The sequence below is a fragment of the Xyrauchen texanus genome, chromosome 42, assembly GCF_025860055.1.
Source record: "Xyrauchen texanus isolate HMW12.3.18 chromosome 42, RBS_HiC_50CHRs, whole genome shotgun sequence".
NCBI classification, from domain to species: domain Eukaryota; kingdom Metazoa; phylum Chordata; class Actinopteri; order Cypriniformes; family Catostomidae; genus Xyrauchen; species Xyrauchen texanus.
In genome coordinates, this window is record NC_068317.1 from 34,054,324 (window position 1) to 34,079,323 (window position 25,000).

Genomic DNA, 25,000 nt, shown 5'->3' on the forward strand with positions numbered 1-25,000 from the left:
CACTTACTAACCACATCTGTGTAAAGTTATATGCAAATTGTTGCCATGAAGAATTATAACAGAAGAATGAATGTAAGTGCTTTTATTAAATTATAAGCATCAAATTTCTGCCTTTAAACCCTCCAAAAATTGGCCCCATTGACTTCCATTGCTAGTGTCTCACTGGAACCTCCATTTTTGCTTCTTTTAAAGAAAAGGAAGGACGAGTCGAAATCATTTTTTTGGTAATCAATATTATGCCACACATGCTGCCGGTTGAGCGTTTACACAACAACGATGTTCTAAAAACATTTATGCTGTCCAAACGGATCCACGAAAATGACATGCATGCCAGGACAGTAGTTGGCAATGCCACTTTGTAAAGAAAGTGTGCCTGTGCACGTAAGCATTCTTCCACAGAGCGCTGAACACAAACAGTGAAGGTGGCAAAAGCATCGAGTAATTTTGTCTGGACGGATGATGAGGTTGCTTTATTACTACTATTACTTTGCTGGAGAAGCGTCAATAAACTCCCGTAAACAGTCCTGTAGTCCGCCATTGTAGTTTTGAATATCCCGCACGTTGTTTTGAAGTAAACATGCCTATAGACTGAACACGTACTACGTGTGTGTGCCGTTGACATGATCGTTTTTTTTTACAAATTTGAATTTTTTTATGTTTACACGGAAACGATAACAGTATCAAAAATGTGCACTTGGCAACCCGTTTTCAAATTTTTGCGTTTTCAGGCTCCGAAACGCCGTTGTCGTGTAAATGAACAGCCAAAACGCATAAAAAGTTTTCCGTTTTTAGTTGAAAACGTTGTCGTGTAAACGGCCCCTAACTTGTACTGAACCTGGAATATATATTTAAAGGTATAGTTCAAACAAAAATTGTAATTCTTTCTTCATTTACTCATCATCATGTTTCTTTTATTTTTATAGAACATGAAATTTTAATGAATATTTCGGTCTGTCATGAGTGGAATAAGAGAAACTTTTTAATTTAAACTTCGTTCTTTTTATATATACACTCACCTAAAGGATTATTAGGAACACCTGTTCAATTTCTCATGAATGCAATTATCTAATCAACCAATCACATGGCAGTTGCTTCAATGCATTTAGGGGTGTGGTCCTGGTCAAGACAATCTCCTGAACTCCAAACTGAAAGTCAGAATGGGCAAGAAAGGTGATTTAAGCAATTTTGAGCGTGGCATGGTTGTTGGTGCCAGACGGGCCGGTCTGAGTATTTCACAATCTGCTCAGTTACTGGGATTTTCACGCACAACCATTTCTAGGGTTTACAAAGAATGGTGTGAAAAGGAAAAACATCCAGTATGCGGCAGTCCTGTGGGCTGAAAATGCCTTGTTGAGGCTAGAGGTCAGAGGAGAATGGGCTGACTGATTCAAGCTGATAGAAGAGCAACTTTGCCTGAAATAACCACTCGTTACAACCGAGGTATGCAGCAAAGCATTTGTGAAGCCACAACACGCACAACCTTGAGGCGGATGGGCTACAACAGCAGAAGACCCCACCGGGTACCACTCATCTCCACTACAAATAGGAAAAAGAGGCTACAATTTGCAAGAGCTCACCAAAATTGGACAGTTGAAGACTGGAAAAATGTTGCCTGGTCTGATGAGTCTCGATTTCTGTTGAGACATTCAGATGGTAGAGTCAGAATTTGGCGTAAACAGAATGAGAACATGGATCCATCATGCCTTGTTACCACTGTGCAGGCTGGTGGTGGTGGTGTAATGGTGTGGGGGATGTTTTCTTGGCACACTTTAGGCCCCTTAGTGCCAATTGGGCATCGCTTAAATGCCACGGCCTACCTGAGCATTGTTTCTGACCATGTCCATCCCTTTATGGCCACCATGTACCCATCCTCTGATGGCTACTTCCAGCAGGATAATGCACCATGTCACAAAGCTCGAATCATTTCAAATTGGTTTCTTGAACATGACAATGAGTTCACTGTACTAAAATGGCCCCCACAGTCACCAGATCTCAACCCAATAGAGCATCTTTGGGATGTGGTGGAACGGGAGCTTCGTGCCCTGGATGTGCATCCCACAAATCTCCATCAACTGCAAGATGCTATCCTATCAATATGGGCCAACATTTCTAAAGAATGCTTTCAGCACCTTGTTGAATCAATGCCACGTAGAATTAAGGCAGTTCTGAAGGCGAAAGGGGGTCAAACACAGTATTAGTATGTGTTCCTAATAATCCTTTAGGTGAGTGTATATATAGAACTAAATTGGAAACTTTATACGTTTATTTTTGGTACGTTTTATGTATCGATTGTACTGTTTTATCCTTGTCCCAGACGTTCGCTATTAAACTATGAAAATCCATTATAAAAATAAACATTATTGCATGTTTAAAACTGTGATCAGCTAAATAAATACTGAAATAAACAAACTTTTTCAGTAGTTATTGTGTGAAAATTATATTTATTATTCTTTAAAAAAAATGACTACTGTCCCGCAGTTGTGGGTTAATTTCCACCACACCAAACAATTTTGCCCCTAATAAAGTTTATTAAAAGTTAGTGTACTTGTTAACCAAGTGGACAAAAGTGTCAGTGCAGAACATGAAATATGAGTAGGGCTGGGCGATAAATGATATCGATATATATCACGATAAAGAAAATCCACGATAAGCTTTTGAGGAATTTCCAATATTTACTACGTGTCGCTAAAACACAAGCAGTTCGGCTTTCTCAGGCTGCGTTTCCACTGGGGTGGACGAAATCCACCGCTGCCAATCCTACGATCCACCTTGCGAGCATGACGCTCGGCTGTCATAGGAATGAATTGAAAACGCTCTCAGCTTCGCTCACAACGCGCCAGTGGTAACGTAGGGTCAGACTGGATGAACTTGCTAATGCTAGCTGCCTTGCTAACGATTAGGCTACGTCGGACACCGGATTGCTCCATCCGCACCGCAAGACTTCATGACAACGGTTGCGCTCTCTCATCGTCTCTAGTGACGAGTGCAACAGAACAACAGTGATGTGGACAACAGCTCTGATCTTTCTGCGCTGTAATCTTCAATATTGTTCTCTAGCACCAAACATGCATCATTTCTGCCCTGTCCCGCTCCGCACGCGTCACCTCTCTTCCCTGCATGTGTGTAGACATGAAGCGCCGCATGAGTTAACGTGCTTTCAAAGCAGCTTTTAGACCAAAACGTTTTTCCCTTCTAAATGTATCTTTATTAATCAGCACGTTACGAGCCTTTAATAATAAACAAATCCAATAAACAAATCCATTTCTGTTCTGATTTTGTGGAAATTAATTAGAGGTCTGGAATGGAAAAGGAAAGACTAAAAGTACTAGTTGGTCGACGAGTCTCTCACTTTAATGAAAGTTTTCTAAATGTTCTCTCGGGACACCCCTGAACCCACATTCAGCATCAGTCCACAGTCACAAGGGCTTCTGTGTCCCATAGTTGAGTATCTGAATCTAAAGAAATATACAAATATTTCATTTTAATGTACAAATATTCCAACAAATACTGGACTGCTGTCACTATACTTCAGAACAAACCGATGATCTTTAACATTCATTTTCAACTGATAAACGGTAAAAGACGGTAAAATTGGATCCCGTAGACCCCACCGCTTTGGCCGTCTCTGGACCCCCTGTGCAGTTTTATTGAGACTATTTTGACTGATCAGAATTAATTTTTTCTTCTTTTCTTCCGTCAACTTTCAAATAAAAAAAGAAAGTGCAACGTGTGAATGTATATCGTGATAAATATCGATATCGAACAATATGAAAAAGATTATCCTGATAACAATTTTGGCCATATCACCCAGTCCTAGAGACAAGTGATGTTTGAAGAAAACAAAGAAAAATCTACGTAAATATCTCTTGTGAGCAGAATATTTTAATTGGGCATCATTTCCAATCAAGCTGACATTTACCAAATTACACAAAAAGCGTATTAAAATATGATTTAATTGTGTGTATTTAGGATACATTCAATGTTAGCTATGAAATGAACCTTAGCAAGACAAAGAAGTCGACTATTGCATGTCAAAAACGTAAAAAATGTCATTTCCATCATCGTCATTTCAGCACTGAATTCTGTTAAACACAACACAGAATCTGAGATGTGCTGGAAATTTTCATGCTTTTCAGTCAAAAATGACACAAATCTCTTGTGATGCATGTACATACTGTACACTGTTGGACATTGTTAGTAGACAAATTAGATAAACTAGTGAGAGTTTATGCTAAAAGTGCCTGAAGTTGAAGAAACACCCAGGTGTCGTTGAACAGGCTCAAGAAAGTAAGACATTTGGACACTGAAAGAATCTTGATAACATGATTTGTTGCTCTGTGTGAAGGTGGAGGTGATGGTAACGCTCTCTACATCGATTCTGAGCTGAATCACGGGCGAACTGAGCGCTGTGTGACCTTCGACAACCCGCCGCTGTGCGCCGAGAGCTTCCAGGTGGCACTGCTGGAGGTGTGGGGCTTTAAAGACGCCATGGCAACATAGAGCAGCTCGTCACGCTCCTAAGAAGAGATTTGGATGATTAAACGGTGACTGTGGGATTGTGTTATGTTGTGTTAGACGTCCCTTAATGTTGATGGTAAAAGCGATGATGCTCCTTTAATGCACTAAAATCTGACCTGAGCTCCGGTGAGGATGTTTATTGCTTATATTTCAAAATGCAAAACAGATGTATCGTTTACGGTGATGTATGTAGATACTTTTCTGCTTTTACATTTCAGCAGAAGGCCTGAGTTGATTAAGTTCAGTAGTATTGAGATGCTCTAAGGACTTCAGTGTAGAACAAAATCATTTTTGAAATTGCTGTTAGTCATTATCATTATCAATATCAATATCTTAAAGAAATGAAACATTTCTTCATCACAACCAAATCCCCTCTGTTCCTGTGTGCCAATTGGGAAAAATCAGCTTTTCCAGGTTCTCTGCTGAAGTGGACCGGAAAACATGAGATCTCCATAGACCTGCAGTTATTTTATGTTTATTGATTACAAATTAAAAGTACATCTGGGGCATTTTTAAAGACATACCATCATTTATCTTTTAAAGGGATAGTTTGCCCAAAAATGGACATTATGCACTCAAAATAAATGACATATATTTTAGCCTATTTTTAAGATTCACGCATTTCAATTTCAGAACAAAATGCAATAAAATGTATTATAAAATTTTAAATAGTTTTTTTATCTTTATAGTTTTTTATTTTATTTTTACTTAATATTACTTTCAAATTCAATTTGATCGAATTTTGTTATGAACTTGAAATGCGTAAAGCTTAAAATATATTTTTTTAAATGTGTGATATTTACTCACCCTCATGTCGTTGATTTTACCCCATGGAACACAAAATGAAAAATTGTAAAAAATCGAATCGTACAGTGACCAGAAGCAGTAAAGCTTCGAAAAGGGCAAAACACAGCACAATATTTTCATACAGACAATTTTTTTTTGATACTTGTATTAAGGGGTCTGGGTATCTCAGCAAGTATTGACGGTGACTATCACACCTGGATTCACAAGTTCGAATCCAGGGCGTGCTGAGTGACTCCAGTCAGGTCTCCTAAGCAACCAAATTGGCCTGGTTGCTAGGGAGGCTAGAGTCACATGGGGTAATCTCCTCGTGGTGGTGATTAGTGGTTCTCTCAATGGGGCGTGTGGTGAGTTGCGTGTGGATCGTGGAGAGTAGCATGAGCCTCCACATGCTGTGAGTCTCCGCGGTGTCATGCACAACGAGTCACGTGATCAGATGCGCGGATTGACGGTCTCAGAAGCGGAGGCAACTGAGACTCGTCCTCCACCACCCGGATTGAGGTGAGTAACCGCACCACCACGAGGACCTACTAAGTAGTGGGAATTGTGCATTCCAAATTGGGAGAAAATGGGATAAAATAAATAAATAAAAGATACTTGTATTGCATTTTGCATCTTTTTTGTAGTGTTGCAGCTCCTGGTCACTGTATGATTTTTTTTTTTGCCATTGAAAAGAGCATTGCTAACATTCTCCAAAATGTCTTCTTTTGTGCTGCATGGAAAAAAGAATAAAATCTTGGGTTTGGAACGACATGGAGAAGAGTGAATAATGACATAAATTTCATTTTATGTGAAATAACACTTAAAGAGCACCTATTATGGTTTTTCAAATATTACCTTTCATGTAGTGTGTTATATCGCTGTTTGTGAATGTTAAAAATCAAAGTGCACCACAAATGGAGTTATTGACTCCCAAATGAAAGAACCCTGAAACGAGTCGTTAGTAAATCCAGACTTCATGTACTTACGTACGTAATTTGGTAACAAAACACCCGCCTCTGGTCTTCATTGGCTGCTCGTGAACAGCTTTGACCCGCCCTCAAACACTACACTAAGCGGTAGACCAATCACAACAGACTGGGTCATCTGACCAATCAGAGCAGAGTCGGCTCTCTGAAAGGAGGAGCTTAGAATGGATCATTGAACGAGTCGTTTTTGACACTGGGAATAAAAGGTGATACTGCAATTTAAATTAAGAGCACATGAAAGTGTTTTTTGACCTTGGATGCATGTAAATATATTGTATGAGACCTTTAAAACTAAATTAGCCACGTTTAAAAACCATAATAGGTGCTCTAAGTAAATTTAGCATCTTAACTTGAATACATTACATATAATTTAATAACAGAATGTAATGTATCATATCACGAACCATTCAAAACAGCAAGTGAAGTATCTTCATTAGCTAAACCCAAACATTAGATACATGCAGGTTTCATTTTAATGTCTTTTCTTGAGGTGTATGTACAAAGGCATAATCAGCAGTATTTTATGAAACTTTAATTTGCACTTACTCAACATTATTAAGCTTCTAAGTTGATTCATGATTGTAAATAATCTATGAATGATCATTATCAGTAATATATAGTTTGATATCAGTTTCTGGATATTATAAGCTCTACGCTCCCCCTAAAGCATATCTCTGAATGAATGATCAAACTTTTGTGTATCTTGTGTTTCATATCAAGCTGTGTGTGTGTGTTTATATGTGTCTCGTTTAGGACAAGCGGCCCGTCCAAGTGTGTGTAACAAAAGGTGTGTGTTTATCTGTGATGTAAGGTTGCAAGAATGAAGCTTAAGTCTTAAATATGGACAACAAAAAACATTGTGGGTAACAAACCTGAGCTATAGTGTCAAATATTAAGGCATATCTGTCTCTCAGTTTCATATTTTATGAGTTTATCTGCTCGTAGAAGTTGGTCAGGATTGTTTCTCCTACGCAGGGTGCGTTGGCTTTGAGTAATGGCGTCTCCACAGAAATGCTTATATGTTTCAGTTGCACATGCATAAGAACTGAGAGTCTTAACCGCAGAGTCTTCATTAAATATTTTGTTTATTTTTTTTTAAGAAAGATAATATCAAGGGCCATTGAAATGTTATTTATGAGCCCAATACTTTTCAAGGAATGTTTAAAATGACTTAGTTTGATTTTTTTCCAGTAATGACATCATTAGGGTTTACCGTGTAGGGAGTCGTGGAAAGCATAATTGTGCAAGTTGTCAATAAAATGTTTTTCATTTGCTCAAGTCTCCTGTTGTTGTCTTTGTATATATAAGTTCATTACTCATGTTGTTTACAAAAATACGTCAGCATTGTACACTCTCTAATGACTACACATAAGTACTTTAAACTCTCTCTCTCTCTCTCTCTCTCTCTCTATATGTCTCTCTCTCTCTGTGTCTCTCTCTCCCTCCTCTCTCTCTATGTGTCTCTCTCTCTCCTTCTCTCTCTATGTCTCTCTCTCCCTTCTCTCTCTCTATGTTTTTCTCTTTCTTTCCTTCTCTCTGTCTCTCTCTCCCTCCTCTCTCACTGTCTCTCTCTCTGCCTCTCCCTATATGTCTCCCTCTCTCTTCTCTCTCTCTCTCTATGTCTCTCTCACCTCTCTATGTTTTTCTCACACTTTCCTTCTTTCTCTCTATGTCAAATTCAAATGAGCTTTATTGGCATGACTTGTACAGTATTGCCAAAGCATTGGCCATTACATAGGCAATGAACAAATAATCAATAAAATTAATCAGTGAACAAATGCATGAATACATTTATATATATATATATATATATATATATATATATATATATATATATATATATATATATATAAAAAAAACTTTTGAACCAACATTCAGACCTTAGTTTTGTCCACTGGCTGACTCTCGTAGTTTGTGGCAGGCTGTTACATACTTTGCTGCTGTTATGTTTGCTGTTATGTTTGCTGCTCTCTATGTCTCTCTCTCCCTCCTCTCTCTCTATGTCTCTCTCTGTGTCAAGTCAAGTGGTTTTTGTCAAGTCAAGTGTCTCTCTCTCCCTCCTCTCTCTCTATGTCTCTCCCTCAATTCAATTGAAACTTTATTGGCATGATTGCGTGTACATACAATATTGCCAAAGCATTAATACACAAAACAGATAATGACAAGACAAATAATAATAAAATAGTAACAAACAACAATAAAAATATAATTAAAATAAGGTGCGGGGTAATTAATAAAATAAAAACTATAATAACAATTTACACTATACACCAGCAACACCAGCATCTGATCTGTTTCTCACGCTTTTGTTATAAAAAAAGCAAAAATCGAGGTTCCAGTGAGGCACTTACAATGGAAGTGAATGGGGGCCAATGTCTAAACGTTAAAATACTCACTGTTTTAAAAGTATAGCCACAAGATGTAAACAATATACGTGTTAACGTGATTTTAGTGTGATAAAATCACTTACTAACCACATCTGTGTAGAGTTATAGCCAATTTTACAACTTCGTTGCCATGACGATATGATGTAAACAACCCCTAAAATGACAGAAAATTATGATTTAAACAACTTTGCAACTTTACAAATACATGAGTGTTAACAGAAAAATTTATGTAAGTGCATTTATGAAATAATAAACTTAACATTTTGTTTTGAAACTCTCCAAAAAAAAGTGCCTCACAATTTTTGCTTATTTCATTTTTTATTTATAACTTTTTTAGCAAAAGGAGAGACGAGTGGAAAATGTATTTTGCGGTGATCAATATTATGCCATGAATGCTGTTGATTGAGCTGAACTTGTATCGATCACGGTATATTCCTTTAAATTATTGATGACGAAGACGATGGGCGTGGTCTATGTGTGACGTCATTGCAAAGAATGACCTTCAGCTCGGGAATCCTCATTCGCGTAACAATAACACTTTAATGAATGGGTGACACAATGCCATTTAATTATAATGAAGCTTTATTGTAAAGGGAAAAGATTTTATGAGTGTCATATTATACAACTCGAAACCCGTTAAATGGACCAAAAACATAATTTTGGATAGAAATGTGTCGGCAGCAGTGTGCATTTTAAACATACGCCCCTGCAAAGCTTATAAGCGAGACAGAGCTAATAATAATAATTATACTAATAAGGATAAGGATAATGCATCGGATTACACAATAATATTACACGTGCAAATTAATACTGATCGTATTTACAACGATGTTGTAAATATGGCTCTGAAATAATGCATGATAAATTATATGATGCAATTAGGACATGTTTATATGGATAACAGAACATGCTATTTTAAATCAAGAGATTGAATTGTTATTCTATGAGAAAAATAGAATATTATGGATGTATACCATGGATTGCAAGGATAATAACATGCATAAATAACAGGTATAAAATGACCTGCAAATGTTTAGAATAACTAAACAAGTTTAAAAGGGTTCACACCCAGATTATAAATGCTTAATTTGTATTCTACGGATTTGAGCATCTTTAGTATATAAAGGGAAAACCCGCAGCGGAGTGAACCATCCTCGCCACAGATGGGGGAGACCACCAAACCACAAACACCCAACAAGGGGTCAGCACTACACCCAAATGCTTTATATTTACAGAAGATTATCTTTTTAATATTTTATTTGACTTTATATTAAACATGTTGCCTGAGTATCCTTGTATTTTCTCTGTGGTCTTCTCTTTCAGGAGACGGATGGGATTTTCCTCACCGCCATTTTGTGCCACCGCAGATTCATCTGACAGGATCTGTTACGAGCAGTTTCCATACTCTGATTCGGGCTTTAAGCAACTGTTCTTTAACCTTTTGCCTTTAGAGACCATACTCTTTTGCTCGTTTGGTTCCGCCAGTGTCGGACAGCATTATTCCAGTGTTATTGCGGTTTTTGAGGTGAAATTTGAGGAATAATGTCGTCGGGAAGTCCAGAATACTCGCCGTTCTTCGCAGTGATGGGCGCATCAGCAGCGATGGTCTTCAGCGGTAATTTTATTTTAAATATTTGTGTTTAACACATTCATTAAATATACATTATTACACATAATTAATTATTTCTGCACAATTATTATTCAAACATCTTTGCATGATGAAATAATCGTTGCATTTATTTATTGTGATTATCTATTATTAATAATATTCAAATATTTAACACGTTTATTAAAAATGTATACCTTAAATATACATTATTTACACCTAATTAATTATTTCTGCATAATTATTATTCAAACATGATTTGACATATAAAATGATGTCTGTGGGATTATAATCCAAACCTGTCTGTGCTGGTTCCTTTATTCCAGGTATCTGATAAAATATTGTTTTTAATATTATTATTTAGTATGATATACTTATTTTATAGATTTATATCACAATTATTCATTTAAATACACCTGTTTCAGTGTTGGGTGTAATGCATTACTAAGTAATTAATTACTGTAAGTAAATTATTTTTCTTTGGGAAAAAGTAAAGGGATTACTCTTAATTTTTCAGTAATTTAATTACAGTTACTTCTGATGTAATTGCATTAAATACGGAATATAATATAGACTATAGCAATTCTATATAAAACAATAGTGAATTTAAAATGTATGTTTTCCAATTTAACGCCGCCCCCTTAAATTCTTTGGCCAGTTCATTAATAGTTTATATAATTTCATATGATTTATTTGAAATAATTAAAAGAACAGTTTCATGTCCATCCTTGTATTTTTCATCTGGTCGAGGTTGTTCAGGGTTTTAGAAATTAATTAGCAATAAGTAATGCAATTACTAGTAATTAGTACAGTAATCTAATTACACTGTAGAAGATGTAATTAGTAGTTAGTAATTACTTTTTTAGAGTAACTTATCTGCTTGAATACATATATAGCCTAATGATGTCTGTATTACGAATGTTCCAGGAGTAATGCATTAATTCTTAATTATTTATCAACATTAATATTGCAATTAATGTGTGCACATCAATGTGTATTGATCAATGAACATCAACCTAGATTGTTCTGATAGATCCTATATTTACATGTATATTAATCCATAGAACAGCTTTAATGTGAATGTGAGTGATGATAATGTATCTGTGGATCTGTATCATCACTCACAGTATATGAAAGTCAACTGTGTTCAGATTTATAATACGTTTATTAATAATCAGGGCATGAGTTCACGCCCATTTTTAGCTTGACGTTCAGGATGCTGTGGAAATGGCGTGATGCTGAGATGAGCTGAAATATATGCGGAGTGAGGCACGTCACGACACAAATCCATCAGTGTGTTTTTTCAGTGCCGGGCATGTGCCAGTTGTTCCCTACTGGACTGTTAGCCGGCACTTCAGGCCTCGTTGGCATGATGTAATCTTATCTCTATAAATGCACAATATCCTTATGTATGTTTGTTTAAAGTGCTTGCCGATGAAGGCTGGATAGAGTTAGTTTTTGTCTATTGAGTGATGTCAGCAGATGCATATGCCAAGCAAGTCCATTTTTGCATCGGATTTGTGTGTGTTTGAGATTAAACCGCTGAATTAATGAGAATGGCACTGCGCTCAGGGAAATACATGGCATTTCTGTCTCAGCTGTGTATATGTTAAAGTCAAACAGGTTATTTCTTATTAGCAAACATGCAGGTTTCAGTTTGTCACTTTACATAAGAGTGGAGTTTAGATATATATATATATATATATATATAAGTGAGAAATCAGTTACAGTAAAGCAAGTTAGAGCTAGTCTACATTGAGAAGTTCATCTGCCTAGGAAATTAGTCCCACAACAAAAATGATTTCCCACTCACACAATTATCGACAACTTTACAGCTCAAATGATACATGTTTTTGAACAGAATAATTAATATAAGTGCTTCAACAAACATTCATTCAGTGTGTAATTTAAGATTATGTAATCTGATTCTGATTTACACTATAGTTACTCTTGAAATGGGATTTATTGACTAACAGTGGTGATGCTGATGCACACAGATAGTGGTTGTGACAGTCTCTGGAAAAGCTTGATCTAATTTGAGATGTTCTTCTGATCTGTCACGCCCCAGTTGAGTCTGTTTAGAAGTGTGCTTATTTGTCATTTTGGATAAAAACTTCTGCTAATAGAATAAATGTAAATGTGTGTGCTAAGGCAGTTTAATATAGCAGAACACAGTACCGTTTCAGACCATTCTGGCGCCCTAGATGAGATCCCTGTTGGCGCCCCCATCGGGGTAGGGTTGGATTGGTATGGCGGAGGCCTCCTCTTTGGCGCCCTCCCAGCAGGTGGTGCCCTAGTTCGCCTATGCATAGAAACAGCCCTGGCAGAACATCGTGTAAGCACCTAGTCACCTAGTCTCAGTATAGTCCAAATTTATTGTTATTTTTTTGGGATTGTCTCCCAATCTGAAATGTCCTATTCCCAATGCGCTCTAAGTCCTCATGGTGGCGTAGTGACTCGCCTCGGTCCGGGTGGCAGAGGACGAATCTCAGTTGCCTCTGCGTCTGAGACCGTCAACCCGTGCATTTTATCACGTGGCTTGTTGAGTACGTTACCACGGAGACATAGCGCGTGTGGAGGCCCACGCCATCCACCGCGATATCTACGCACAACTCACCACACGCCCCACCAAAACTAACCACATTATAGTGACCACGAGGAGGTTACATCTTTTGACTTTACCCACCCTAGCAACCGTGCTAATTTAGTTGCTTAGGAGATCTGAATGGAGTCACTCAGCACACCCTGGATTCGAACTTGCGACTCCAGGGGTGGTAGTCAGCGTCTTTACTCCCTGAGCTACCCAGGCCCCCGGTTGGTTAGGCCAATATTTGATGTTTGATGTTTTAAGGACTAACAAATCATTCACAATATTACTCAGATATGGTTTGGGTCCCTCATTTAATGTAATTCCTGGGAATTTGTTTTGCTGCTTGTTTTATCGTCGATCAGATGGAAATTATAATTCCACATCAACCAGAAAAGTAACAACACACCTCAAGCCTTGTTTCTCAACAAGCCCTATCTGTTATGCTCAGAGCATGTAGGATCATTCTTAAATTGTATGTTGGTAAATTCACTGGAGTGTGTGTTTGAACGAATGCCATCTGCACTCAGAAGGATTGATTCTGCTCTTCATCGCATGGGCCCATCTGTCACTGAACACACACTCAATCTTATTGGCTAGTTTGAGCGATTCTATGGTGCAGTAGTAGTTGTAATCGTGGCTGATGCTTAAAGTATTTCGGGCAGGGTTACCCTTTAATCCTACAAACTAAGATTAGACTAAGATTCCTGGATGAACAAACTGTAACATAAAGCAGCGGGTTAATGTTATGCATGTGCAGGTCAGCAGAATTAAGACCAGCCCAACACGGCATCAAAGTGTTTCCCAAAACCATCGTAGCACAAAATTTGCATAACTTAATATTAGGCCTTTTCTTAGTCTGATCAGACTTTATTCGTTTTGTCTTTTCCATTGTAGTTCCACTTTATTGGCATGTCTAGTAGCATCCTTTATATTTTCAGAGCAGTTGCAACTTAACTGCGGACAATAAAGAAAATGGCCGTAAATAGATCAAACTAACAGACTGTGTTTCTCTCTCTGTAGCGTTGGGTGCGGCGTACGGCACAGCTAAGAGCGGCACGGGTATCGCTGCCATGTCTGTGATGCGTCCAGAGCTGATCATGAAGTCCATCATTCCTGTCGTCATGGCGGGAATCATCGCTATATACGGTCTGGTTGTGGCCGTCCTCATCGCCAACAACATTTCAGACAAGATCACTCTGTACAAGTGAGTTGAACACACAGACAGTTAGCAGAGTTTACATACTGAACTCAAGTTCTGTATTCTGGGGTCGTTGTTTATATTGGTGAGACATCAACTAATGTAGAACACATTTATGGATTTCTCTTACTAATGAATGTAAAAGGCATTTTAAGTATTTTTATTATTTATTTATTTCATCCAAACTCAATGCAGATACTACAGGTTGATTCTTATGAAACCTGTGAATGTCCTCGTCATATTTAACCCCAAATCAAAAAGATACATCAAAATATGAAATATACACTCACCTAAAGGATTATTAGGAACACCTGTTCAATTTCTCATTAATGCAATTATCTAATCAACCAATCACATGGCAGTTGCTTCAATGCATTTAGGGGTGTGGTCCTGGTCAAGACAATCTCCTGAACTCCAAACTGAATGTCAGAATGGGAAAGAAAGGTGATTTAAGCAATTTTGAGCGTGGCATGGTTGTTAGTGCCAGACGGGCCGGTCTGAGTATTTCACAATCTGCTCAGTTACTGGGATTTTCACGCACAACCATTTCTAGGGTTTACAAAGAATGGTGTGAAAAGGGAAAAACATCCAGTATGCGGCAGTCCTGTGGGCTGAAAATGCCTTGTTGATGCTAGAGGTCAGAGGAGAATGGGCCGACTGATTCAAGCTAATAGAAGAGCAACTTTGCCTGAAATAACCACTCGTTACAACCGAGGTATGCAGCAAAGCATTTGTGAAGCCACAACACGCACAACCTTGAGGCGGATGGGCTACAACAGCAGAAGACCCCACCGGGTACCACTCATCTCCACTACAAATAGGAAAAAGAGGCTACAATTTGCAAGAGCTCACCAAAATTGGACAGTTGAAGACTGGAAAAATGTTGCCTGGTCTGATGAGTCTCGATTTCTGTTGAGACATTCAGATGGTAGAGTCAGAATTTGGCATAAACAGAATGAGAACATGGATCCATCATGCCTTGTTACCACTGTGCAGGCTGGTGGTGGTGGTGTAATGGTGTGGGGGATGTTTTCTTGGCACACTTTAGGCCCCTTAGTGCCAATTGGGCATCGTTTAAATGCCACGGCCTACCTGAGCATTGTTTCTGACCATGTCCATCCCTTTATGGCCACCATGTACCCATCCTCTGATGGCTACTTCCAGCAGGATAATGCACCATGTCACAAAGCTCGAATCATTTCAAATTGGTTTCTTGAACATGACAATGAGTTCACTGTACTAAAATGGCCCCCACAGTCACCAGATCTCAACCCAATAGAGCATCTTTGGGATGTGGTGGAACGGGAGCTTCGTGCCCTGGATGTGCATCCCACAAATCTCCATCAACTGCAAGATGCTATCCTATCAATATGGGCCAACATTTCTAAAGAATGCTTTCAGCACCTTGTTGAATCAATGCCACGTAGAATTAAGGGAGTTCTGAAGGCGAAAGGGGGTCAAACACAGTATTAGTATGGTGTTCCTAATAATCCTTTAGGTGAGTGTACATTAAATGAGCGGGTCGGCTGCTAATCGCAGGGTTGGCGGTTCGATTCCCTGCACACATGTCTCCATGTGCCGAAGTGTCCTTGGGCGAGACACTGAACCCCAAGTTGCTCCTAATGGCAGGCTAGCGTGTTAATAAAAAGGCACTATATAAGTGTAGACCATTTAAGTTTTGCGTGAAACGTACATTTAGGACCATTACGATTTTTTGCATTATGACATTATTTTCAGGACACTAAATCACATTTTACCCCCATTCTCATTACATAACACGCCAGTCGATTCAATGATGAATCACACTTTTTTTATCAGCTAAATCGAAAGGCAGTACCAAGGGAGTACTACTATGATGTATAAATACTATACTCTGAAGTTTATATTTACATATAAATAATATATATTTAATTTAAAAACATACACTTCACTGGAGTCGTGAGTTTGAATCCAGGGCGTGCTGAGTGACTCCAGCCAGGTCTCCTAAGCAACCAAATTGGCCCGGTTGCTAGGGAGGGTAGAGTCACATGGGGTAACCTCCTCGTGGTCGCTATAACGTGGTTCTTGCTCTCGGTGGGGCGTGTGGTGAGTTGTGCGTGGATGCCGCGGAGAATAGCATGAAGCCCCCACATGCGCTACGTCTCCGTGGTAACACGCTCAACAAGCCACGTGATAAGATGCACGGATTGACGGTCTCAGACGCGGCAGCAACTGAGATTCATCCTCCACTCCCAGATTGAGGCGAGTCACTACGCCACCACGAGGACTTATACCTTTATTTATAAAAGAAATATAGAATCTTTTCACATTGTGGTTATGGTCACATCACAATGTGGTGAACTATCATGAAAATAATGCTACCCTGTTAAAACTCTTAATGGACCTAAAAATTTCTATATGCTAAAAGGATTTCTTATTTGCTTCTTTTGATTTTGGAGTACAATATGACCAGGACGTTTTCTTCACAGGCTTCTTGAGAATCAACCTATAGTACAGACAGATAATTTATTACATTTCTAATTTGCTATAATTGCTGGAAATGATGCAACTATAATGTTACTCCACGAAAGCTATGACATCATACAGTGGAAACATTACTGATTTGTTTGATCTTTCAAGGACTAACAAATCATTCACAAAATGTTGACTATTGTAATTCATGGTAAAAAATCAAATGTTGAAGTTATTAAGGCATGACAACATGTACATGATTAACAAACGCAAGGGACAACAGTTCCCTCCGGCCATCCTTTTTGTTGAGCTCTACTGATTATTGTTTTTGTTGGTGTTGCAGGAGTTTCTTGCATTTGGGCGCAGGGCTTAGCGTTGGTCTGAGTGGGCTGGCGGCTGGTTTCGCCATCGGCATTGTCGGAGATGCTGGCGTTCGCGGCACCGCTCAGCAGCCGCGCCTCTTCGTCGGCATGATCCTCATTCTGATCTTTGCTGAAGTTCTGGGGCTCTACGGCCTCATTGTAGCTCTGATTCTCTCAACCAAATAAACTGCCAGTCGACACGCAACACCTCCGTACCAGACGAAGGGGGACGTGGAGCATGAAAAATAAAGTGGGGAGGGGGGAATATATACGAAACTAAGAAACGAATATTAGAAGAAATGATAAATTGAAAAGGTTCAAAAGGCTCTTTGCGTTTGGTTTTACACTGAAAGTGTACAGCCGTCCCAGTTTGATTTCTTGTAAATGCCGGTATATAGTGATTTCGTCCTGTATCTGTGAAGTTAAAATAATAATAATAATAATGAAAGTAATAGATCTCATTCTCTGTTTGTTTCCCTCCCCCCTCCTGCCAATCATTTTGTTAGCCAATCACGTGTTCTCTCACGCTCCCTTCACATTTAAAGAGATGAAATGCACGAATGCCATTGGTTCCTGTCTCTTCCTATCACAAGATTTGAGAGTTGTTTTTTTGACATTTCCACATTGATGTGAATGTTTGTAAAGTGGCAAAAAAAAAAAAGAACTGACAAATCTGTATGTGGAATGAAATCGTTTTTGTTTTCACATCCATTTTTGTTTTCCTCTGATTTTATTTGTAAAGATATTGTTATTGTCAATGTACTTGGAGCTCCTCCAATCCTCTGATTGATATTTATACATGCATAAATATATATAATATATAAGATATATAAGAATAGAGCTGCACTTCCTGGGTTTCCTGTACCATCTATAAACTGGGTTTGCTGGTGAGTGCAGTATTGGGGAGTATTTCAGCTCGATGTGTGTATTTATGGTTGTTTCGTGTATATCTGATGTTTGGCTGTATTAAAGATGTGTGTGTGCCCCTCTGAGGGTGTCACAAGTTTAATTTCCATATGCCTGTGTTCCCTGTGTTATTTCATCAAACGCTTCATGTGAGTTTGTACAGCTGTGTTTATTTGCCCGTCTAAACCTTGAGAACTGGCCAACAGCCACTGGAACATTTCCTACAACTAAAATACACTTTTTAATAGCTGCAGAACATAAAACATTAAATGGATAGTTTTGTTCTGGATGCTGATTGGTCAATATAGTGTGTTTCAGCTGTGCTACTGTGTGTCACTACACAGAATGACTATTTAAAGGGACAGTTCACCCAAAAATAATGTACTCGCCCTTAATTTGTTCCAAACCTGTATGACTTGTATTTCTTATTTCTAAAGAGATGTTGGGCAGAATAACATCCTCAGTCACCATTCAGTTTAGCGATATCAAAGAAAGACTTATTTGTTCACATACAACGCAAAGAAAATTTTCGCCTCGCATAGCCCGCGCAAGTTTGACCGCTGGATTAAAAATGTGTGTTTAAACTCGTGTTCGTGCGAGTAACGCGAACCCGCGAGTATTCCCCCTTCTTCTTCTTCTTCCGGAAAAGGGCAGGAGGAGGGGCTTCTATGACTTTGTTCATAATAAAGTACAACCAATAGCTGGAATCAAGTAGACGCGCATATTTCCAGAACTTACCAGGTAGTCCAAGTTCCTCGCTCACTTTCCTCCAAGCGATGTCTTTCCTCGTCCGGTCTCTGTACATGCAAGACATTGTGTCATACAATTCGCGACAATGCGTCATGCGGATTTTTGCTCGAGTTGAAAAATTGTATCTCCAGTGAAGGAAGCGATTTTGTTTGTATGAGTCATGCCATTCGCTTCATTAGCGCCACCCGGTGCGAATTTGCATCCATTCGCATCTTTGCATTGACATTGTATGTAATCGCGCTGCACGAAACGCTTCACTTTGTATGTGAATGCACCATAAGACCAACCTAATGGCTAATATCTCCTTAAACCTGTTGGGCGGGGCTAGAAGCGTGGGATAAGTTTACGCTTACATTGTAAAAGTCCCCGGATACATTAGTCACTCATATGTGCATTGACGGATTATGACTTGCAAAGGCCCTGGGGCCGATTATCTCCAAGGGCCCCCTTCCTCCTTAAGGAGAGTGTGTTCGTTGTTCATGCCCAAAAGGGTTTTTGAGCAGGGGGGAAATCACCAAACTAGGTCAAGCAACCTTAAAGCCCAGGGCCCACCCGGGCAGTCAAGGGCCCCCTGATAGTCAAGGGCCCCTGGGCACTGGCCCCATTGGCCCAGTCAGTAATCCGTCCCTGCATATGTAATACCATTTGAAATCTTAAAATCTGAACTTTTCATAAGACTTCCATCACCTTTCGAATTTATGTTAGATGAAATACAGCCAGAAAACTTCTGCTTTCACAAATGAGCGCCCCCTAGAGGTAATGTAGAACCATGTGTAAGAACGTAGAAGTTTTTCACATAGCGCTTAAATAGACAAGTCATATATCAAACGAAAGCTCTCGTTCTCAGGAAGAGTGACTGTACAGTTTATTTTGTTGTACGGATGATTATCAAAAGAATTATGACAAAGACAAAGTCTGCTCCGATCAATGCGTCTGTAAACCCCAAGTAGCCACAAACTCTATTTCAGCGCTTATCTTACATTGTTTTCTTCAAAACTAGCCATTTTTTAGTTATCTGTGAGCTTGCTTGGTTAAATAATCCAACGTTATATGTAAAATGTCCAGAACAACACAACATCTAGATTACTAGATTACAGTCTATCACGATAATAAGCATGATAACCAAATCAGTGGTATAATATGTTAGCAAATATTGATGATATAATGCTATATATGTAGGGGTTTTCTGTCAATTGAGACCAATTTCTTGCAGTTATTTCACTGTATGTGTTTAATGTGAGCTTTTAAATTCCAGTGTGAAAAATTGCAGGCAGTCGGCAAAAAATTGAGTTGAAGAGCTGAAGAAAAAGTCACATGGGTTTCTTAATGGTGAAGACAGAATCATTTGAACTTTGATTACATGTCAAGCTTTATGTCTTCTAGCGAAGGGGTTTCCAAACTGGGGGTCTGGGTCCTTTTTCAATGAAACATTTAGTAAAATAAAGCATTTAGAGAATTTGACATTATTACCCTTTTATTCTGCCTTTAAGACTACAAATACATTTATTTTAAAATGTAAATGTTTTACTTCAGGTTTATACATCACATTATCCAAGTAAATATTCTTATATAAATATAAAAAGTATTTTCTTTCTTCCATATATGTTTGTAATTTCTTGTGGCTTTAGTACAGTAATATATTAGCCAACTATTTAATTTAACAAACAACACGTTGTCGTTATAACATCACGCTTCTTATTTTTCTCACACAGTTTAAAGGGGTTTTAATAAATGCAAATATATAGCTGCCTTCCTATTTTAGAAAAGGGTTTTCTCACAAGGGGATTGTCATATTTGGTTAATGAATTTGGTTAACACTTTAATTTTGCCCTTAATATTTGCCATTAAATAGTTACTATTATAGTATGCTCATGTGAAAATACACGTAAACATCAAGTGTTTATTTTTTATTACTGAAAGTTGCACCAGTATTAAACTATTGTATTGTCATTAAATAACATTCTCCAGATTTCACGCACACACAAAAAAATTATAAAATTGACAAAGACTTCATACCGAGTAGCTCTGCATGACACTCCAGTGTCTTGAATTGAAAAAAGATTTTGCATGATTAAGCAAGACGGCTGGGTTCACTGAACATCCCATCTTTGATCTTGAATGAGATGATGGAAGAAGATATATGAATGTAAAGCACTGTTTCAGACTCTGGTGTTGTCTTGTATGTGTGCTGCTGTTTCAGGCTTCTAGGCTGCTGAGGAGAGTGTTTGCTATGTCACTGATGGCTGTGTAAGTGCTGCTCTCGGGAAACGCCTGCATGAAGTCCCGCCCCTCATCGAGACTCGCTGTCAAGAGAGGGTCCAGCGGTACAGAGCCTACACAACCACACACACATTCAGCATTTATACATATAAATACATATACAATTATACGGTATGTGACGTGCACCATCTAGTGGTAAATACTGGAAGTGTAATTAGTACATTACCTAGAAACACAGATCCTGTGAGCTTGGCTAATTCCTCACCGCCACCTTTGGAGAAAATGTTACTGCACTCCTGAAAACACACACAATGCTGGAATGAGATTTGTATATCCTGAAGAAGATATCCGTGCTCGCCAGGGAATTAAATAGCGGTAATATGGTAAAACTGTGGCCGCTGTCTGGCAATCAACACTTTGTATGAGATTCTACGCATATGTTTGATGAAGATACATACAGTACAGTAATTATTGGGTCAGTTAAATATGTTTTATACTCACTGAACAATGTGGACACACAAAGCCACTCATGTTCTCCACGATGCCAAGAATCTTCACAGCTGTTTTCTTACAGAAGGTGATCTCACGCCTGACATCACCTGTAGAGACTGCCTGACAACATTTAAAAAGGGCAGTTCATGTGTGTGTAAGTTTGTTGGGTATTATTAAACAGACAAGAGACTTACAGTATAATAACATCAGGGAGAGTCTCGCCACAGTGTGTGTGTTTACCTGTGGTGTTGTGACCAGCACAGCCCCGTCCACTCTGTGTTTGCGCAGGTTTTCCAGCACAGCCAGGTGTTCATCTGATGTCCCCGGGGGCGTGTCCACTAACAGAACGTCAAGTTCACCCCATGCCACATCACTGACAAACTGACCAATCAGAGCTGAGAGAACATCAAAGAGATATGAGACTCAATTAACACTCAACAACAGGTAGTTGACAGATAAGATGGACATTTAGGTTATATTTACAGGATAGTGTATCGTGTCATGCTGCAGGAGAAAACAGAGAAACGGAGAGAGCTAGAAAAGGAAAGTAATTTTTGCATTAGGATGCTCTTTCTGACGTGTATAATGAATGTCGCCATTTTTTCACTTATCGTTAACAAAAGTGCCATATTGTAGGGCTGCACGATTATGATGAAATTCATAATTGCAGATTATTTACTTTGATATTGTAATTGTGATTATTCATTTCGATTAATAGCATTTGCATTAAACTACTTATTTTATGTGGGGCAGTTGCATGCCATATTATGTAGGCTATGCATCAAAACTTGAGAACTGTAGGTCCATATAATGAACGGGTATGGTGACTAGAACTTTAAAGCTCCAAAAAGCACATAAAGGCAGCATAAAAGTAATCCATACGACTCTAGTGGTTAGTCGTATTAGCCATTATATTGCTTCTGAAGACATTGATTAAACCACTGGAGTCTTATTGATAACTTTTATGCTGCCTTTTGTGCTTTTTGGAGCTTCAAAGTTCTGGTCACAATTCACATTCATTATATGGACCTACAGAGCTGAAATATTCTTCTAAAAATCTTAACTTGTGTTCTGCTGATGAAAGTAAGCCATACACATCTATGATGGCATGAGGATGAGTCAATGATGTGAGAATTTTCATTTTTGGGTGAACTGTTTCTTTGAGATTCCATTCATATTATTTCAATTATGAGGGTTTAATGTCAAAGGTCAAACCTGTCTTTTTAGGTCCCCTCCACACGACGGCTTCATCGGGATCCTCCATCAGGAAGCCGATGGACATGAGCGCAAGCTGCTGTTGGGGGTCTGCATACACCGGCACCCACCCAGCATCACACTGATGCACCTCCGGCTTTCCCACATGTAGCATCCGAGGAATGCTGGGCCCACACAGATCCACATCCAGAATACCAACCTGACACACACACACACACATATACATCAAATCATTTTTAAATGGACACCATGGCACAGAAGAATAAATTACACAAAACCACAAGGTAAAAATAGAATAAAATAGAAGTGTGGTCTCACCTTCTTGCCCTTATGTTTGAGTGCCAGGGCAAGTTCAGTAGTGATGGTGCTTTTGCCCACTCCACCTTTACCAGACAGAACCAGAACCACGTGCTTCACCTGATCCAGATTCCCTGGCTCTGAGAGAGAGACATGAAGGTGTAACTTTAAATATTATATTTGAGGTTTTTTTACACTCATTTAAAGACATACGTTCTCTTTAAACTTATTTTAATCTGAACGCAGCTCCCTTAACAAAAAGTACTGTGGTGGTACCATGGTATCGGATCGTACTTTAATATTACCCATGAGTTTGAATGAGTAAAATGACAATTTACCATGGTATTTATTGTACTCCAAGGTACCTAAAAAAACATGGTATTGCTTAAAAAGTGTTTTGTTGAATTTATCTTTGTTTTATGGTGTTGCATTTTATGACAGAGTAGATTAATCAGCTTTATTGCATATAGACAATCCACTGATTAACTATTCAAAGACACTTTTAATAACAGTCCTGCTAATCGCACTCACCGCTGCGCTCCATGTTGCTCTAGTTTTACTTCCGCAATGTTAGACGTCACAATGACGTTCATTTATACCGCATCCAATGAGGCACAAGTTTCAAAGCATCCCGTCTTACTATTGGTCACTTCCCTGACTTAGTTCCGCCCCCTACGAATGTTATTCAAAACTTCTGCGCATTAACAACAAATATGTCTGCCGTGTCGAATTGTGTATTTATGTTTAGATACGGCATAATGTTTTAGATTTGACACCACGTCTATAAAGAATAATGCTTAATAAACATACTAATTGTATTTCCAGTTATGAGTTTTGTCAGACGGGCGTAATTTTTCAATCTAAGCCAATGGTGTCAGACGGTTGATTAATGAATATTTAACATATTTGTTGTAAATATGTACGCTTGGGTTACAGACTTTGGGTCCACGTCATTAATGTTTGCATGTTGTTCAGTAGGTCAGCTAATTTGTTTAATGAGGCTTTAATGAGTCTGACAGACAGTCCGACCCGTATAGTCTGGCAAACTACGAATCGTACTAGGATGAAGGCGTGACTTATTAATATTAATTAAGTCACGTGAGTGAGCGCAAGTCAGCTGGCCAATCAGTCTTCACTCAGTCTTGAATATTAACTAAGAAGCGCTTCTCAGAATGTACGGTGGCTTGATCTAATAAGTATTCATGAGCTACGCCTTCGCCATAGTAGTGTCCATAACGTGACGGGCAAGCGTGTTTGTTTGTTTGTGTGTGTGTGTGTGTGTGTATGTAGGTCACAGCCCTAACACGCACCTGTCATCCCACTTACACTAACTCCCAATGGAAACGCGTGTTTAACCAGAGGAATTAAACTTCACGGAAAAAATAACAATAAATAAGGTATGTCAGTTTATATGTTCATGATGTCATCATTTTACTAAAGAAAGAGTAATTCTGTGGCGTTGAATGATTTCTGGACTTTTATGGTAGAAGAGACATTGCAAATACGTTTTTAGGGTGCAAAGATGTAAATAAATTAGCATGTTTGTTTGTTTTTTCTTAAATGTTGTAATATTACTTATATAAATAATGCTAATTATAACTGAAATAATTTTAACCCAGTAAGCTGTTATGGTAATTATACGGTATTTAGTACTTTAATTATTATTTTAATATAGCAGTATTATCATAATATTATATAATCATAAGCAGCAGTTGCTAGTCGTATTGGTAGTAGGTTTATTATTATTTATTTCAAGGGCTAATTATAATTAATTAAAACAGTATAATACATTGCTATTATAATTCTACTTAATCATTAAAATTTTATATTATTATAATTATCATTAGTAATTATTATGCCAGAAAATATTCAGGCATTTTTAGTTAATGTAACAGTTAATTAAATAATTGTGTGCAGTGCTTAAGTTGTCGTTAAATTCAAAATATAACGGTCTACAAAATAACTTTGGCATGTTATTTACAAGCTTATCGAAAAACTGTTACCTACACAATCCCCTGTCTCATATTGCAATCTTTCGCAAACTTGTTTATTGCAATTTGGCTGAGAAATCTGCTTATATCAGTGTAATTAAATACATATTACACTGTTGCATTTCCCAGAAACTGATACCTGGGAAAGCGGATAACCTCAGTAACCTCAGTGGTCAGCTCTGGGATGGTGGATGTATCCAGGGCAGGTTTCTTGTTTTGGATACACATTATCCATCAATTAGTGA

General features: G+C 38.3%; 4 protein-coding genes across 5 annotated transcripts in view; 3 read left to right on the forward strand and 1 right to left on the reverse strand.

The window, feature by feature from the left end:
* LOC127635248 (TBC1 domain family member 24-like) overlaps positions 1-7,532 on the forward strand; it is a 19,394-nt gene extending 11,862 nt beyond the window's left edge. For both annotated transcript variants that reach the window (XM_052115154.1, XM_052115153.1), the window contains exon 7: positions 4,346-7,532. In XM_052115154.1, the coding sequence (XP_051971114.1) occupies positions 4,346-4,500 (155 nt within the window). In that variant the 3' untranslated portion in view covers positions 4,501-7,532. The remainder of the gene's footprint in view (positions 1-4,345) is intronic.
* Positions 7,533-10,024: 2,492 nt separating this feature from the next.
* Positions 10,025-17,910, forward strand: atp6v0cb (ATPase H+ transporting V0 subunit cb). Its single transcript, XM_052115163.1, has 3 exons — positions 10,025-10,292; positions 13,894-14,077; positions 16,866-17,910. Exons 1-3 carry the CDS (start codon positions 10,220-10,222, stop codon positions 17,068-17,070), a joined length of 462 nt encoding a protein of 153 aa, XP_051971123.1. The 5' UTR covers positions 10,025-10,219; the 3' UTR covers positions 17,071-17,910.
* Positions 17,911-20,434: 2,524 nt separating this feature from the next.
* Positions 20,435-23,330, reverse strand: nubp2 (nucleotide binding protein 2 (MinD homolog, E. coli)). The gene is made up of 7 exons (XM_052115162.1): positions 23,296-23,330; positions 22,786-22,904; positions 22,468-22,666; positions 21,493-21,647; positions 21,262-21,372; positions 20,987-21,056; positions 20,435-20,873 (listed from the first exon to the last, which is right to left on the reverse strand). The coding sequence occupies exons 1-7, from the start codon at positions 23,306-23,308 to the stop codon at positions 20,737-20,739; spliced, it is 804 nt and encodes a 267-aa protein (XP_051971122.1). The 5' UTR covers positions 23,309-23,330; the 3' UTR covers positions 20,435-20,736.
* A 720-nt stretch (positions 23,331-24,050) lies between these two features.
* spsb3b (splA/ryanodine receptor domain and SOCS box containing 3b) overlaps positions 24,051-25,000 on the forward strand; it is a 14,860-nt gene continuing 13,910 nt past the window's right edge. The window contains exon 1 of the mRNA XM_052115155.1: positions 24,051-24,161. The gene's annotated coding sequence lies outside the window, so the exon portion shown is untranslated. The remainder of the gene's footprint in view (positions 24,162-25,000) is intronic.

Excerpts from the sequence above, each read along its gene's own strand:
- atp6v0cb (XM_052115163.1), top strand. The coding sequence starts at position 10,220 with ATGTCGTCGGGAAGTCCAGAATACTCGCCGTTCTTCGCAGTGATGGGC. Across the intron at positions 10,293-13,893 it reads AGCAGCGATGGTCTTCAGCG|CGTTGGGTGCGGCGTACGGC; the intron begins GTAATTTTATTT and ends CTCTCTCTGTAG. Across the intron at positions 14,078-16,865 it reads GACAAGATCACTCTGTACAA|GAGTTTCTTGCATTTGGGCG; the intron begins GTGAGTTGAACA and ends TTGGTGTTGCAG.
- nubp2 (XM_052115162.1), bottom strand. Across the intron at positions 21,373-21,492 it reads TGCTGGTCACAACACCACAG|GCAGTCTCTACAGGTGATGT; the intron begins GTAAACACACAC and ends AAATGTTGTCAG. Across the intron at positions 21,057-21,261 it reads TTGTGTGTCCACATTGTTCA|GAGTGCAGTAACATTTTCTC; the intron begins GTGAGTATAAAA and ends GTGTGTTTTCAG.